General features: G+C 50.9%; 1 protein-coding gene across 2 annotated transcripts in view; it reads right to left on the reverse strand.

The window, feature by feature from the left end:
- The window catches only part of ACO2 (aconitase 2), an 86,573-nt gene that overhangs the window by 56,701 nt on the left and 12,381 nt on the right, over positions 1–17,491 (reverse strand). For both annotated transcript variants that reach the window (XM_068264833.1, XM_068264834.1), the window contains exons 4-8: positions 16,098–16,190; positions 13,112–13,270; positions 3,331–3,586; positions 2,701–2,792; positions 527–632 (exon numbers count right to left, since the gene is read on the reverse strand). In XM_068264833.1, coding sequence (XP_068120934.1) covers positions 527–632; positions 2,701–2,792; positions 3,331–3,586; positions 13,112–13,270; positions 16,098–16,190 — 706 coding nt within the window. The remainder of the gene's footprint in view (positions 1–526; positions 633–2,700; positions 2,793–3,330; positions 3,587–13,111; positions 13,271–16,097; positions 16,191–17,491) is intronic.

Consider the following 17,491-nt stretch of genomic DNA (forward strand, 5'->3'; position numbering starts at 1 on the left):
CGAGACCCTCACAGATGCCGGATGTAGTGCGAGACCCTCACAGATGCCGGATGTAGTGCGAGACCCTCACAGATGCCGGATGTAGTGTGCGAGACCCTCACAGATGCCGGATGTAGTGCGAGACCCTCACAGATGCCGGATGTAGTGCGAGACCCTCACAGATGCCGGATGTAGTGTGCGAGACCCTCACAGATGCCGGGTGTAGTGTACGAGACCCTCACAGATGCCGGATGTAGTGCGAGACCCTCGCAGATGCCGGATGTAGTGTGCGAGACCCTCACAGATGCCGGGTGTAGTGTGCGAGACCCTCACAGATGCCGGATGTAGTGCGAGACCCTCACAGATGCCGGATGTAGTGTGCGAGACCCTCACAGATGCCGGATGTAGTGTGTGAGACCCTCACAGATGCCGGGTCTGGGGAGTGAGGAGGATTTGGGGGCCATGGCATGGTATATATATTCATATCAGGACATTCTCCTTCCCTGTATCCAGAGACCCGTCCTGCCGTCCTCATCCACCAACTTACCAACTCTGATATCCAGAGGCCACCCTTTCTGTTCTGCCACCGTCCCCACGTCAGACACCGGCGTGGCCAGATCCGGGGTGAACGGTCCATTGATGTGCGGCTTCAGCTGTTGAGATAACACTGTGTGTAATAATAATAATGGACAGTGACAAATCTAGCCCTGAGCGGGCCATACACTGGCAGACTAAACACAGATCCCTCTCTGATCCACATCTGAAAATAGCTCCCTATATGTTCCCCTTTCTTTATACCTGGTCTGTGTACCGTTCCTGAACTGCGTAGAACAGAAGCAGGAAAGTCAGGCGCATGTGAGCAGAGGACAAGTCGGGCACCACCATTCACGCTAATGTTAAATATCGGCTACTGAGTGCCAAACTGGACGATTTGGGCACCTGTTAAATAGCGGGAACGTTTTCTTTTTGAGCATTTGTGGTTTGTTAAATATGGTTTTCAAATTCATATGAGGTGTCCTCAGAAAAAGTCCTAAAGAAAGCCAGGGAAGGGGAAGTGGATATAATCAGTGTCCCCCCTGGCGCCACATTTTGTGGAGTTAAGACCTAGCATGAGTCAATTGAGGCGGCAGATATTGGAAGTTGTATCCTTCCAGGAGGGCAAGTCCCATAGGAACAATGAGGCCTACTGGATGGAGTGTTTGGGGACTCAATCACCTGGTGGCCTGAATGAAGACTTTAGTCTCAGGTAGCAGTTCTTTACCCTAGAAAGGGTTAACTAGTAACTAAGCATGTGCCCGCCCCCCAATTGCTTGGGTGTGGTGTGTTAGTTTGTGTCTATATATGTTGCACTATCATTTCAGAAGATTGAGCACTTGATAAAGGGCCTATGCCCGAAACGTTGTGCTGTTTGTTATGCTGTACATATATCTGCAAGAATGGAACAAATACAAGTGGCTGATATAACATCTTTTGTAGGTCGAGTCCAGGATGGAAATCTTTACGACTTTGGACTTTGAGATTGAGAGGTGTGATGGACCACTCATCCTAGTAGGACTTCCTGAGATCTGTATGTAAAACCCTGAGGCTGGTGAACTACTTTCCACTGTTGTGTCCTCAGAAAAGCTCACAGTCTACTCCCTGCCATCATGTCACTAGGTGTCCTCAGAGGAGCATACAGTCTACCCCCTGCCATCATGTCACTAGGTGTCCTCAGATGAGCTTACAGTCTACTCCCTGCCATCATGTCACTAGGTGTCCTCAGAAAAGCTCACAGTCTACCCCCTGCCATCATGTCACTAGGTGTCCTCAGATGAGCTTACAGTCTACCCCCTGCCATCATGTCATTAGATGTCCTCAGATGAGCTTACAGTCTACCCCCTGCCATCATGTCACTAGGTGTCCTCAGATGAGCTTACAGTCTACCCCCTGCCATCATGTCACTAGGTGTCCTCAGATGAGCTTACAGTCTACCCCCTGCCATCATGTCACTAGGTGTCCTCAGATGAGCTTACAGTCTACCCCCTGCCATCATGTCACTAGGTGTCCTCAGATGAGCTTACAGTCTACCCCCTGCCATCATGTCACTAGGTGTCCTCAGATGAGCTTACAGTCTACCCCCTGCCATCATGTCACTAGGTGTCCTCAGATGAGCTTACAGTCTACCCCCTGCCATCATGTCACTAGGTGTCCTCAGATGAGCTTACAGTCTACCCCCTGCCATCATGTCACTAGGTGTCCTCAGAAAAGCTCACAGTCTACCCCCTGCCATCATGTCACTAGGTGTCCTCAGAAAAGCTCAGTCTACCCCCTGCCATCATGTCACTAGGTGTCCTCAGAAAAGCTCAGTCTACCCCCTGCCATCATGTCACTAGGTGTCCTCAGAAAAGCTCAGTCTACCCCCTGTCATGTCACTAGGTGTCCTCAGAGGAGCTTACCGTCTACTCCCTGCCATCATGTCACTAGGTGTCGTCAGAGGAGCTTACAGTCTACTCCCTGTCAGAGATGAGGCACAGTGGTCTCATTATGGTGGTAAAGACAACCTTTAAGTCCAGAAGCTTCCAGTAATCAGCACTATGGAAATGTGTGGGACTGCAGGGCCACTACCTCGCAGTCCCACAGCATGACAGGCAAGAATCGGCCTCTGTGTATGCGGTGCAGGGACGGGGGGGGGGGGGGGTTGTCAGGAAATTAGGGATTCATATGCTGTGTTAGCAGACTCACCTCATCCAGGTTAATCTCTATCAGCTTGTCGTACTGGCAGCCTTCATCTGGCACCAGGTTACTCTTGAATTCTTCTGCCGCAGAAGCGATTTCTGAAACAGAAAGTGTGACGTCACAGGAAGTGTCTGACCGCTTCAGCTCCCACAATGCTCAGACCCTACAGAAAGTTTTCACCATTATTCCCAGTACACGCACCCGCCCATAACCGTCACCAGTACACGCACCTGCCCATAACCGTCACCAGTACACGCACCCGCCCATAACAGTCACCAGTACACGCACCCGCCACTAACCGTCACCAGTACACGCACCCGCCACTAACCGTCACCAGTACACGCACCCGCCACTAACCGTCACCAGTACACGCACCCGCCACTAACCGTCACCAGTACACGCACCCGCCACTAACCGTCACCAGTACACGCACCCGCCCATAACTGTCACCAGTACACGCACCCGCCCATAACCGTCACCAGTACACGCACCCGCCCATAACCGTCACCAGTACACGCACCCGCCCATAACCGTCACCAGTACACGCACCCGCCCATAACCGTCACCAGTACACGCACCCGCTAATAACCATCACCAGCACACGCACCCGCCAATACCCTTCTCCAGGACACGCACCTGATCGTCCGGTTTTCTCCAGATATTTCTTCATGCGGTGATTGTAGGGAAACACTGACGTCGTGGCTCCGATCTCGGCTCCCATGTTACAGATCGTGGCCATCCCAGTGCAGGAGATGGAGTCCACGCCAGGGCCGTGATACTCCACAATGGCTCCAGTGCCGCCCTTCACCGTCAGGACTCCGGCCACCTTCAGGATCACGTCTTTAGGGGAGGTCCAGCCAGACAGCTGTCCTGTCAGCTTCACACCAATCACCTGGGGACACAGGACACATTTTACCTACTAGGTTTACTTTCGCTAACTTTTCAGCAATTCTAGAGCTTCTATAAAGTACAGCGTACACCAGTACTCTGGCCTTCCAAATTCAAATAGAGCTTTCATGCCGGAGGTTTCTGTGACGATTGTGTTACACACATACGCACACAAGGCGAGGAACTCCCTCAACAGGGAAGTGAGAGCTGCCAAAAGGTCCTACTCTGACCAACAGACTGAGCCTCAGCTCAACAACTCACGAGAGGTGTGGAAAGGCCTTAAAGCAGCTACCAGCTACAAGTGCCCCCCCCAACGCATGACCCCCCAGCTAAGAGTTAGCTGAAGCCCTAAACAGGTTGTACTGTAAGTTCGAGGAAAGCCAACCAAACTCGGCCCCAGCCTACCCCCCCCCCCCCCCCCCTCCACCAATTCTGCCCCTGTCCCTCTAGTCCAATGGTCCTCAAACTAAGGTCTGCGGGCTGAATGTGGCCCCGAGACTTTTTTTTACCGGACCCCCACACACAAAATGTATTATAGATGAGGTTTGCTAAATCTTAAAATATTGGTGGTCCGCATATAGAATAGCAGTGCTGGCACCACCCATCCACATGGAAGCCAGAAGGCAGTCATTTGCTGGTTTCCAATCAAATTCCACATCAGGTGACACTGCTGTCCAATTGGACTGTAGGTTGTCACCTGGGTATGCTTCACTGTCTGGTGCACAAAGACTTCTACATCATTTTATGTACTCTCCGGCCCCCCAGCAGTCTGAAGTAGGTTGACCCGGCCCTCCACCCAAAACGTTTGGGGACCCCTGGTCTAGTCCCTCTAACTCTAACAGTAGATGAGGGGGTGCTCTGGAAACTCCTCTGCAAACTAAATCCAAATTTGCTGCTCTGTACTGCCAACAATTCCTTGTACGATCCTGTACTTCGCAAATAAAATCGATTCTGATCACACATACGTATGCAACATGTATAAGCTATAGGCTCACTATACACCAGCGGCTCTGTAACATGTATAAGCTATAGACTCGCTATACACCAGCGGCTCTGTAACACGTATAAGCTATAGGCTTGCTATACACCAGCGGCTCTGTAACATGTATAAGTTATAGGCGCGCTATACACTAGCAGCTCTGTAACATGTATAAGCTATAGGCGCGCTATACACTAGCAGCTCTGTAACATGTATAAGCTATAAGCTCGCTATACACCAGCGGCTCTGTAACACGTATAAGCTATAGGCTCACTATACACCAGCAGCTCTGTAACATGTATAAGTTATAGGCTCACTATACACCAGCGGTTCTGTAACATGTATAAGCTATAGGCTTGCTATACACCAGCGGCTCTGTAACATGTATAAGCTATAGGCTCACTATACACCAGCGGCTCTGTAACACGTATAAGCTATAGGCTCCCTATACACCAGCGGCTCTGTAACATGTATAAGCTATAGGATCACTATACACCAGCGGCTCTGTAACATGTATAAGCTATAGGATCACTATACACCAGCGGCTCTGTAACATGTATAAGCTATAGGCTTGCTATACACCAGCGGCTCTGTAACATGTATAAGCTATAGGCTCACTATACACCAGCGGCTCTGTAACACGTATAAGCTATAGGCTCACTATACACCAGCGGTTCTGTAACATGTATAAGCTATAGGCTCACTATACACCAGCTGTTCTGTAACATGTATAAGCTATAGGCGCGCTATACACTAGCAGCTCTGTAACATGTATAAGCTATAAGCTCGCTATACACCAGCAGCCCTGTAACATGTATAAGCTATAGACTCGCTATACATAAGCAGCCCTGTAACATGTATAAGTTATAGGCTCACTATACACCAGCGGTTCTGTAACATGTATAAGCTATAGGCTTGCTATACACCAGCGGCTCTGTAACATGTATAAGCTATAGGCTTGCTATACACCAGCGGCTCTGTAACATGTATAAGCTATAGGCTCGCTATACACCAGCGGCTCTGTAACATGTATAAGCTATAGGCTTGCTATACACCAGCGGCTCTGTAACACGTATAAGCTATAGGCTTGCTATACACCAGCGGCTCTGTAACATGTATAAGCTATAGGCTTGCTATACACCAGTGGCTCGGTAACATGTATAAGCTATAGGCTCACTATACACCAGCAGCTCTGTAACATGTATAAGCTATAGGCTTGCTATACACCAGCGGCTCTGTAACACGTATAAGCTATAGGCTTGCTATACACCAGCGGCTCTGTAACATGTATAAGCTATAGGCTTGCTATACACCAGCGGCTCTGTAACACGTATAAGCTATAGGCTCACTATACACCAGCGGCTCTGTAACACGTATAAGCTATAGGCTCACTATACACCAGCAGCTCTGTAACATGTATAAGCTATAGGCTCGCTATACACCAGCGGCTCTGTAACACGTATAAGCTATAGGCTTGCTATACACCAGCGGCTCTGTAACATGTATAAGCTATAGGCTCACTATACACTAGTGGCTCTGTTACATGTATAAGCTATAGGCTCGCTATACACCAGCAGCTCTGTAACATGTATAAGCTATAGGCTTGCTATACACCAGCGGCTCTGTAACATGTATAAGCTATAGGCTCGCTATACACCAGCGGCTCTGTAACATGTATAAGCTATAGGCTCGCTATACACCAGCGGCTCTGTAACACGTATAAGCTATAGGCTTGCTATACACCAGCGGCTCTGTAACATGTATAAGCTATAGGCTCACTATACACTAGTGGCTCTGTTACATGTATAAGCTATAGGCTCGCTATACACCAGCAGCTCTGTAACATGTATAAGCTATAGGCTTGCTATACACCAGCGGCTCTGTAACATGTATAAGCTATAGGCTTGCTATACACCAGCGGCTCTGTAACATGTATAAGCTATAGGCTTGCTATACACCAGCGGCTCTGTAACATGTATAAGCTATAGGCTTGCTATACACCAGCGGCTCTGTAACATGTATAAGCTATAGGCTTGCTATACACCAGCGGCTCTGTAACATGTATATGATATAGCAGGGGTCCCCAACCTTTTTTTCAGCCCGAGGACCGCTATCCAGAGCAAACTTTTCTCCGGGGACCGGGGGGGGGGGGGGGGGAGTATGTTTTGTGCAGCAGGTTCCCGTGGGGGTGAGGGGGTTGTCTGTGTGGCAGCCCCAGTATAGGGAGTATAGTTGCCCCAGTATAGGTAGCTGCTAGTATAGTTACACCAGTATTTATGTAGTATTGTTTCCGTTAGTGGCGTCCGCTTCCTCTTTCATATCCTGCTGGTTGATCCCTCTCCTCCATGCTGCATCTTTCCCAGCTGTGCGTCCCCCGGATGCTGTGTAGAGTCAGGAAGCAGGACAGCGGTTCCCCTGGTAACGGTGATATAAATCGCCACTACAGGAAGCCGCTGTCCTGCTTCCTGACTCTACAGAGCATCCGGGGGAAGCACTGCTGGGAAAGATGCAGCATGGAGGGGAGGGGCCGACCAGCAGTTACGGATGCAATCTACGTGGATCCAGCCGCGTGCAATCGTGGCTAATGAAGGCTGGCGGGAATGAACCTCAAAACCATTCAGAGGCAGGGGATTACCTGCAGCCCAACGCAAATTGTCCCGCGGCACGTTATTGGGCAGCGGCCCGGTAGTGAGGGACCCCCTGGTCTATATGGTAAAGCTTAAAGTACAAATACATTCAGTGCAATGTGGCCAGATATGGATTTACAATGCTCCAAGGCTGCGCTATAGCATTAACTATCCGAATTCTGATTTGAAAGTGGTGGTCACATGGTCTAGGCTTCCAGTTCTTCCTACATGGGCGGGGCCTCAGTTCTATCCTCCCATCATTTGAATCAGTGTAGAAGCCTCTCCACGTGGGGTGATGATTTGTGCTGCATTTTGTCACAGTGAGAGCTACGGAGATCATTTTAGGACGCAGTTTCTGACTTTTCATAATATTAACCACTTAGCGACAAGCCGCCACATTAAAGCATCCTGTTGGAGCCTCTTAATGACTCCAGGTCGTTTTAATGCGACGCTCGCCCCCCACTGACATGCATGCGCTCCCCCAGCTGCTCGTACCGTCGGGATACAGAGATACGCAATTGGAGCAGGGGAACAAATGTTTATCTAACCAATCACAATGCCTGGAATGAATAGACATGACCCCGATCATGAGTCATGCATCTTACGGAAGATCCAGGAGACGGAGGACGGCGCTGAGAGAGAGTGATCAGGCCGGAGAATAGAACAGTTAATACTACGTGAATGGTTGCCCTAAGGTTTTTTGTTTTTTTTTAAAAAATATAGGTTGTGTGGGTATATTACTGTTATTTTACTTTGTAAGGGCTTTTAATTACTGACCGGACAGAAAAAAAAAAAACTCCAGAAAAATGACATGCATTTTTCAAAGTAAAATATTGTCGCCAGGAATTGTGACAGACACATTTAAACGGTGGGTTTTAGTCATTGAAGCATGCTTAATTTTAAAACTAGAATGGCTGAAAGCTAAAAAATTATGATTTTTTTTCATGAAAATGCATTTAGAATATAATAATTCTTAACAAAATGTAATACCCAAAGAAAGCCTAATTGGTGGTGAAAAAAACAAGGTATACATCGTCTTGTTATGATAAGTAGTGATAAAGTTATTTGGGGAATGAAAGGGAGGACCGCTGACAGGTGAAAATTGCCCTAGTCCATCAGGGTAAAACCCCAGGGGGGGGGGGGGTGAAGGGATTAAATCAATAAACTGGAGTGATCAGCAGAGATGAGCTGTTCCCTCATTCACTTTTTGGCCCGATCCGCCCACTTCCACCTGTCTGGGTCTGGTCCACTCACTCCCTCCCATCTGGACCTGGCCCCTCCCATCTTGGAACGATCTGCGTGCATGTAAAGTTTGTGCCCAGTACCCACGTCTGGGTGACACACAGAAGCACTCGGGCATCCTCCAATTCACTGCACCTTTCACTTTATTGCCAGAACAGTAAACAAAGCGGCAGTTTCTGGTTTGTAAATCTGTTGTCCTCTGAGGAAGCTGAGAGACGCACAGTCGGTTACCCTGTGCAATACCGTGACTCAGCGTTGCCCATAAAGGTCGAGGTAAAGCATGATGCGACTGCCCAGATCTGGCAAAGGGAGGGTTTGCCACAGGCGTGGTGCCACGATCCAAAGGGCAGGGCTGTTTGCTGAAACACGACGTGTATGAACAAAGCAATACCGGTGACCTCCACTCACACCTGAAACACGATCTGGCACGAGCGGCTGCAGGGAAGACGTGTTTAGCTACAAGAATCACTAAGGTTTACTCAGGACAGGTTTACACTTGTATGCGTAGAAAATACGCACGTACTTTCACATTTCCACAAACACCATCCAGACTCGTATGAGGAAAACCAGAGAAGTAAATGTATGTGGCAGAGGTCAGGAACTTTCTTGTGTAAGAGAGCCATGAACACCACAAATTTTAAAATGTAATTCCGTGAAAGCCATACAATAGGTTTCAAAATGGGACAGTAGGGCTCACGTCCCTGTTGCCATGGTGATGTGTATACAGTTGATCCACCAGGCAGCGGAAGTGTCAGACATGTCTTCAGCTTCTCTTGGGTTTCAGCAATATCAGTAATTTCCCCGAGAGCCAGACAGGAGAAATACAGACTAACAGCTTGTACAATTAGCTAGCTGACTTGGGGGTTGATTCACTTTGCAGGATGAGATCTCCGCACTTTATAGGCTGCCTGTCACTTGACAGGCAGCCTATTGGGCCAAAGTATGGGGATCTCGTCCTACAAAGTCACTGGATCTGACAAGATCCAGAGTGGGACAATTGGAGCAGCCACTCGTTTTGGGATATCAGAAGTAAGTTAGTAGTGCATGCTACAGCAGTAGCGCGACTACTTTGAAAATTTTTACTTGCGCTGCTTGAGCAGTGTAGCTTAGTGAGTCAACCCCTAACTCATATGTATGTGAGCCAGATGCAGCCATCAAAAGAGCCACATCTGTCTCCTGAGCCACAGGTTCCCTACCCCTGGTCTGTGGGGTCCAGAAGATGCAACATGCTGCCTATACAATGCAAGGATGGATGGGGGAGGGACTGGAGGTGGGAGGGGCAGAAGAACCAGGTATGGGAAGGAGGGGCATGGAAGGGGGTGCAGGGGAGGGACTGGAGGTGGGAGGGGCATGGAAGGGGGGGTGCAGGGGAGGGTGGGGAAAAAAAACCATGCGACAGTGGGCAAGGTATTTTTATTATTAGCAGTACCCCTCTCACAACAGACAAGGTCAGAATATTAGATACAGGTGTAAAGTATGTCCAAGGAAGCAGCTTAATACATTTGACATGTAATTTTGAATAAATTTACCAGAAATGTGAATATTAAATAATATTTTCTTACCAAGCAGGGCTAACTATGGTGGTGATACAGTCCCTGTAAGGCCCGGTTCACATTAGCGGTGGCCGTCCGGAATCACCGTGCCGGAGCCGGACCGCTTGCAGAACGGACAGAACGGACGCACGGCATGGCAATGAAAGCCTATGCGTCCGTTCACATGCGTCCGTTCTGCCGGACCGGAGCCGGACCGGATCCGGGCCGGATCCGGACTCCGTTCCAACATGCGCTATTTTTGGGTCCGGCTCCTCCAGCAGCCGTATCCGGGGCGGAGCCGGACTGCACCATCCGGCCAATACAAAGCAATGAGAACCGGAGAGCGCACAACACACTGGCTAAAAATCCGGATGTTCTACCCCACTTCCTATGCGGATTGTTGCGGCGATTTTGGATGGGGACACATGGGCAAGCATTTTGGAGTGGAGCAGCAGTGACTTTACACGAGCTGGAGATGTTGGCAGCATGTCGGAGGTGGAGGTGAGTGCTAAACAGCAGAGGGCCTGATTCCACAGGTCCCCCTTCTGCTGACCTCCCAGACCCCAACATTTTATTTGGTTTGTACTTAACTTTTGCCAAACGGATCCGGATCGCATCCTGATGAACACCTGATGCAACCTGACCGGATCCGGATCGGATCCGGATCAGAACCGTACGGTTCCGATCCGGATCCGGTCCGGATCCGGTCAGGTCATCCGGTCCGTTTGGCAGACAACCGCAAGTGTGAACCGGGCCTAAGGAAGCCATTTGTAGACACGAGGGATGCTCAATGAGATGAAAATATATGCAGCTTCACAATAACCAAGCAAGCCCCACCCAGGTGAAAATTGATTGGTCCATTTTCAAGCAGCATATATTTGCATAACATCTATATAAATCTGCATAAACAGAAATATGTGCATATCATTGACCATCCCTGGTGTCCACTGACCATCCCTGGTATCCACTGACCATCCCTAGTATCCACTGACCATCCCTAGTATCCACTGACCATCCCTAGTAACCACTGACCATCCCTAGTAACCACTGACCATCCCTAGTAACCACTGACCATCCCTAGTAACCGCTGGCCTCCCAAGTAGACGCTGGCCTCCCAAGTAGACGCTGGCCTCCCAAGTAGACGCTGGCCTCCCAAGTAGACGCTGGCCTCCCAAGTAGACGCTGGCCTCCCAAGTAGACGCTGGCCTCCCAAGTAGACGCTGGCCTTAAAAATCTGTCAAAGTTGAACCTTGTTAATTGGGGAAAAGTAATACCATGGAAACATTAAAGAAGGAGGGGTGTTGGCCTGCGGATTGGGGGTGGGGAGAGCAGGTGGAGAACGCTGCAGGCGACGGGGCGCTCATGCGTAGGGCGGCCTGAAGCCCGATTCCCGGGCATGATTACAGGAGCCACCGGGGAGGACAGCGAGGGAGGCATCAGAGGTGATGGGGCAGGAAGGCGGCTCAGGTAAGTATCAATTCTTTTATTCATGCCATCTCAGGTACACTTTAATGCGAGTTCTCCACGGCAACCCCGCCATTTCCTTGCCAGCTCATCAGCAATGCACGGCCACTAGTGGCAGAACCACGGGTTATACAGGTGGCGTGTCCACTAGTGGCAGGACCACGGTAATACAGGAGGCGTCTCCACCAGTGGCAGAACTACGGGTAATACAGGAGGCGTGTCCACCAGTGGCAGAACTATGGGTAATACAGGAGGCGTGCCCACTAGTGGCAGGACCACAGTAATACAGGAGGCGTGCCCACTAGTGGCAGGACCACAGTAATACAGGAGGCTTGTACACATTCCCCATGACTTACTGGCCACTAGTGGCAGGACCACAGTAATACAGGAGGCTTGTACACATTCCCCATGACTTACTGGCCACTAGTGGCAGGACCACAGGTAATACGGGAGGCGTGTCTACTAGTGGCAGGACCACAGGTAATACGGGAGGCGTGTCTACTAGTGGCAGGACCACAGGTAATACGGGAGGCGTGTCTACTAGTGGCAGGACCACAGGTAATACGGGAGGCGTGTCTACTAGTGGCAGGACCACAGGTAATACGGGAGGCGTGTCTACTAGTGGCAGGACCACAGGTAATACGGGAGGCGTGTCTACTAGTGGCAGGACCACAGGTAATACGGGAGGCGTGTCTACTAGTGGCAGGACCACAGGTAATACGGGAGGCGTGTCTACTAGTGGCAGGACCACAGGTAATACGGGAGGCGTGTCTACTAGTGGCAGGACCACGGTAATACAGGAGGCGTCTCCACCAGTGGCAGAACTACGAGTAATACAGGAGGCGTGTCCACTAGTGGCAGGACCACGGTAATACAGGAGGCGTGCCCACTAGTGGCAGGACCACAGTAATACAGGAGGCGTGCCCACTAGTGGCAGGACCACAGTAATACAGGAGGCTTGTACACATTCCCCATGACTTACTGGCCACTAGTGGCAGGACCACAGTAATACAGGAGGCTTGTACACATTCCCCATGACTTACTGGCCACTAGTGGCAGGACCACAGGTAATACGGGAGGCGTGTCTACTAGTGGCAGGACCACAGTAATACAGGAGGCTTGTACACATTCCCCATGACTTACTGGCCACTAGTGGCAGGACCACAGTAATACAGGAGGCTTGTACACATTCCCCATGACTTACTGGCCACTAGTGGCAGGACCACAGGTAATACGGGAGGCGTGTCTACTAGTGGCAGGACCAAAGGTAATACGGGAGGCGTGTCTACTAGTGGCAGGACCACAGGTAATACGGGAGGCGTGTCCACCAGTGGCAGAACGATAGGTAATACAGGAGGCGTGTCCACCAGTGGCAGGACCACAGGTAATACGGGAGGCGTGTCTACTAGTGGCAGGACCACAGGTAATACGGGAGGCGTGTCCACCAGTGGCAGAACTATGGGTAATACAGGAGGCGTGTCCACCAGTGGCAGGACCACAGGTAATACGGGAGGCGTGTCTACTAGTGGCAGGACCATGGTAATACAGGAGGCTTGTACACATTCCCCATGATTTACTGGCCACTAGTGGCAGGACCTCGGTAATACAGGACGAGTGTACACATCCCTCAAGTTTTACCAAGAGGAAACTGCAGGTAACAGGGAAACGGCTGGGAAATAACAAACCTTCGGACATTTCAGCTCCCAGGCAATCCCAGCCATGACATCCACCGCGTCAGCTCCTCCGACACCGATGCAGATACCTCCAAGGCCTCCTCCGTTGGGGGTGTGAGAGTCCGTGCCGATCAGCAGCACGCCGGGGTAAGCATAGTTTTCCAGGATAATCTGAGGAGAGAAAATGAATTACATTTCCATCATTTCATTTATTCAACTTCACACCCTCCAGCTTCACTTTCCAGCCTATTTCACTGACTGATGGCCACAGGGTGAGGGTGCCGCCGATTCTGGCCACAGGGTGAGGGTGCCGCCGATTCTGGCCACAGGGTGAGGGTGCCGCCGATTCTGGCCACAGGGTGAGGGTGCCGCCGATTCTGGCCACAGGGTGAGGGTGCCGCCGATTCTGGCCACAGGGTGAGGGTGCCGCCGATTCTGGCCACAGGGTGAGGGTGCCGCCGATTCTGGCCACAGGGTGAGGGTGCCGCCGATTCTGGCCACAGGGTGAGGGTGCCACCGATTCTGGCCACAGGGTGAGGGTGCCACCGATTCTGGCCACAGGGTGAGGGTGCCACCGATTCTGGCCACAGGGTGAGGGTGCCACCGATTCTGGCCACAGGGTGAGGGTGCCACCGATTCTGGCCACAGGGTGAGGGTGCCACCGATTCTGGCCACAGGGTGAGGGTGCCACCGATTCTGGCCACAGGGTGAGGGTGCCACCGATTCTGGCCACAGGGTGAGGGTGCCACCGATTCTGGCCACAGGGTGAGGGTGCCACCGATTCTGGCCACACGCTTAGTGCACAGAGGAGGAAAATGCTCATACAGGTCTACGATCCCAGATTTTCAGAAATATTATGACCAGTGACATGTTGCCTCCGCAGCACAACCACAGTATCTACAGCAGCTGCAGAAAATCTTCCCCTTCCAAATATTCACTGTGAAGGATATAGGTGATGATGATGATATGTACGGTAATATGCAGAACCTAGCAGCCATATAGTTTCATTGTGTGTCATGTGTGTATGGCTGAAGGAAGCTGCTACTTTAAGTTGCTAGCTTCAGGCAAGGTAATGGCTCATTAGGCCACTAGCCAGTCACCTTTGATCTGCTGTGAAATACTGTCTCACATATGTACTATTGTCACCTGGCTCACATAAGCTGCTAATGTGATGGTCTGTGAAACTACATTTGCATTCAGTTCCTCTGGGTACAGGTAATTACATAACAACTTCCGCCGTTTATCCTGCATCCTGCGTGTTGCATTGCTTTGAACTTTGTGTATAGGTAAACAAGCCCAAAATAAATGAGTCTGGACAGTTGGAAGCTAACACAGGAACGTTTGAAGTTTACATATGACAGCCTGCTGGAAGTGTTTTGAAATCTCTGAAAGATCAAAAGTGGGACAGGAAAAACCTTTGAAGTTTGCATATCACAGGATATGACAAGCATTCTGTGCAAACCTTCGGAGGCAGGTTGGACTTGTACCCCCAGGCCCCAAATGGGCCTATAAGAACCCGCAGAGGTCCTTCACAACTCGTAGCTCTTCGGAGATAGCAAAGACGCTAGAGCTGCCCCTACTACTGGTCAAAAGCTGTGTTCTCCCGCAAACAACGCTCTGTATACGCTGGTAACGTTTATTTCTGCAACCTGTCTTGTGTGTACCTTTGTAACTTTTATTTTGTAATTTTTACTTTGTTTTTGTAAATCTTTTGTATATATTTTTCTGCATTGTTCCAGTTTTTTTCTGTAATATTAAATAGTTATTTAATAAGTTTGACTTCTGCTGTACTAAGCTAACGCTCATAGCCTAGAAGAGACTGCAGTGTAACTTGCATTACTAAGTCAGTGCCTGATTGTGCCTTGCTACTGTGCGATTGTAGTGTGTGTGTGTGTGTGTGTGTGTGTGTGTGTGTGTGTTTTTCCCATATTCGGCCTAAAGCGCAAAGCTGACCCGAATACGAAGACGCGGATTGCATGCAGATCACTCGACAGCAGAGTGGAAGTGTCTAGCGGCAGCTAGTGGTGGCAGTGAGAAGTGTTCTGAGGGGTCCCAGCCATGTGTTAGCGCGACTAAGGCTGCTTCCCCTCTCGATCTGGTCAAACCCGCAGTCCGGAACCGTATCTGCAGCCTTGCCACGGGGCCAGTTCCTGACATAATTCACGCTTTTTACGTGTGAAATAAAAATTACAAAAACAATTTCTCCCACTAGATTTGCTGAATATAACGAGTCCCAATATAATAACAATTCAGACAACAACAACCCAGAATGACCAAGGAGGATAGTCCCGGGTCAGAACTCTGGAATCATCTTTATTTCCTGCAACAGGCACTTCTCTACCATCTCTACCCCCTCCAGACTGAGCTGCGCGTGGCCACGCCTCTCTACAGAACTGCTCATGCTCAGATCGGATGCTGGCCATTGGTAGACTAAAATCTTCAATAATTCCACAGATCGGGGCACCGCCCCCTCCTTCAGCTGTTGTTGTGAAAGTGCTTAACTCTTAAAGCTCATATAAACCAGCAACACTGAAAACAACACGATATGGAATAAACAATTGTTCCAAAACAGAACCAGCAACAAACACAAAAGACAAGGAGAAACCTCTAATGACTGCTAGAATGTGCAGTGCATTCTGGGTAAGCTAAGAGACCCGAGGAGGAGCGGCACCCTGCAGTGCATTCTGGGTAAGCTGAAACCTGAGGAGCGGCACCCTGCAGTGCATTCTGGGTAAGCTGAGAGACCCGAGGAGCGGCACCCTGCAGTGCATTCTGGGTAAGCTGAGAGACCAGAGGAGCGGCACCCTGCAGTGCATTCTGGGTAAGCTGAGAGACCAGAGGAGAGACACCCTGCAGTGCATTCTGGGTAAGCTGAGAGACCCGAGGAGCGGCACCCTGCAGTGCATTCTGGGTAAGCTGAGAGACCAGAGGAGAGACACCCTGCAGTGCATTCTGGGTAAGCTGAGACACCTGAGGAGGAGCAGTATATAGGACTTACCTGATGGATGATGCCTGATCCTGGCTTCCAAAATCCGACCCCGTACTTTGCTGCGGACGTCGCCAGGAAGTTGTACACCTCCTTATTGATATCCTGGTGGGGAAAGTGAAAAACAAATTACAAGCATGTAAACAGAAAAAAAAAAAGTTAAATGTTAAAAAGGAAAAATGTCAAAAGTTAAGACAAAGGGCAGCAGAGGATGGCAGCTGTGCAGCGCTAGTCCCGGGATCACAGAGGATGGCAGCGCTAGTGCCGGGATCACAGAGGATGGCAGCTGTGCAGCGCTAGTGCCGGGATCACAGAGGATGGCAGCTGTGCAGCGCTAGTGCCGGGATCACAGAGGATGGCAGCTGTGCAGCGCTAGTCCCGGGATCACAGAGGATGGCAGCTGTGCAGCGCTAGTGCCGGGATCATAGAGGATGGCAGCGCTAGTGCCGGGATCACAGAGGATGGCAGCTGTGCAGCGCTAGTCCCGGGATCACAGAGGATGGCAGCGCTAGTCCCGGGATCACAGAGGATGGCAGCTGTGCAGCACTAGTGCCGGGATCACAGAGGATGGCAGCGCTAGTCCCGGGATCACAGAGGATGGCAGCTGTGCAGCGCTAGTCCCGGGATCACAGAGGATGGCAGCTGTGCAGCGCTAGTGCCGGGATCATAGAGGATGGCAGCGCTAGTGCCGGGATCACAGAGGATGGCAGCTGTGCAGCGCTAGTCCCGGGATCACAGAGGATGGCAGCGCTAGTCCCGGGATCACAGAGGATGGCAGCTGTGCAGCACTAGTGCCGGGATCACAGAGGATGGCAGCGCTAGTCCCGGGATCACAGAGGATGGCAGCGCTAGTCCCGGGATCACAGAGGATGGCAGCTGTGCAGTGCTAGTCCCGGGATCACAGAGGATGGCAGCGCTAGTCCCGGGATCACAGAGGATGGCAGCGCTAGTGCCGGGATCACAGAGGATGGCAGCTGTGCAGCGCTAGTGCCGGGATCACAGAGGATGGCAGCTGTGCAGCGCTAGTGCCGGGATCACAGAGGATGGCAGCGCTAGTGCCGGGATCACAGAGGATGGCAGCTGTGCAGCGCTAGTCCCGGGATCACAGAGGATGGCAGCTGTGCAGTGCTAGTCCCGGGATCACAGAGGATGGCAGCTGTGCAGCACTAGTGCCGGGATCACAGAGGATGGCAGCGCTAGTCCCGGGATCACAGAGGATGGCAGCTGTGCAGTGCTAGTCCCGGGATCACAGAGGATGGCAGCGCTAGTCCCGGGATCACAGAGGATGGCAGCTGTGCAGCACTAGTGCCGGGATCACAGAGGATGGCAGCGCTAGTCCCGGGATCACAGAGGATGGCAGCGCTAGTCCCGGGATCACAGAGGATGGCAGCTGTGCAGTGCTAGTC

This window comes from Hyperolius riggenbachi, unplaced genomic scaffold (assembly GCF_040937935.1).
Source record: "Hyperolius riggenbachi isolate aHypRig1 unplaced genomic scaffold, aHypRig1.pri scaffold_174, whole genome shotgun sequence".
Classification (NCBI taxonomy): domain Eukaryota; kingdom Metazoa; phylum Chordata; class Amphibia; order Anura; family Hyperoliidae; genus Hyperolius; species Hyperolius riggenbachi.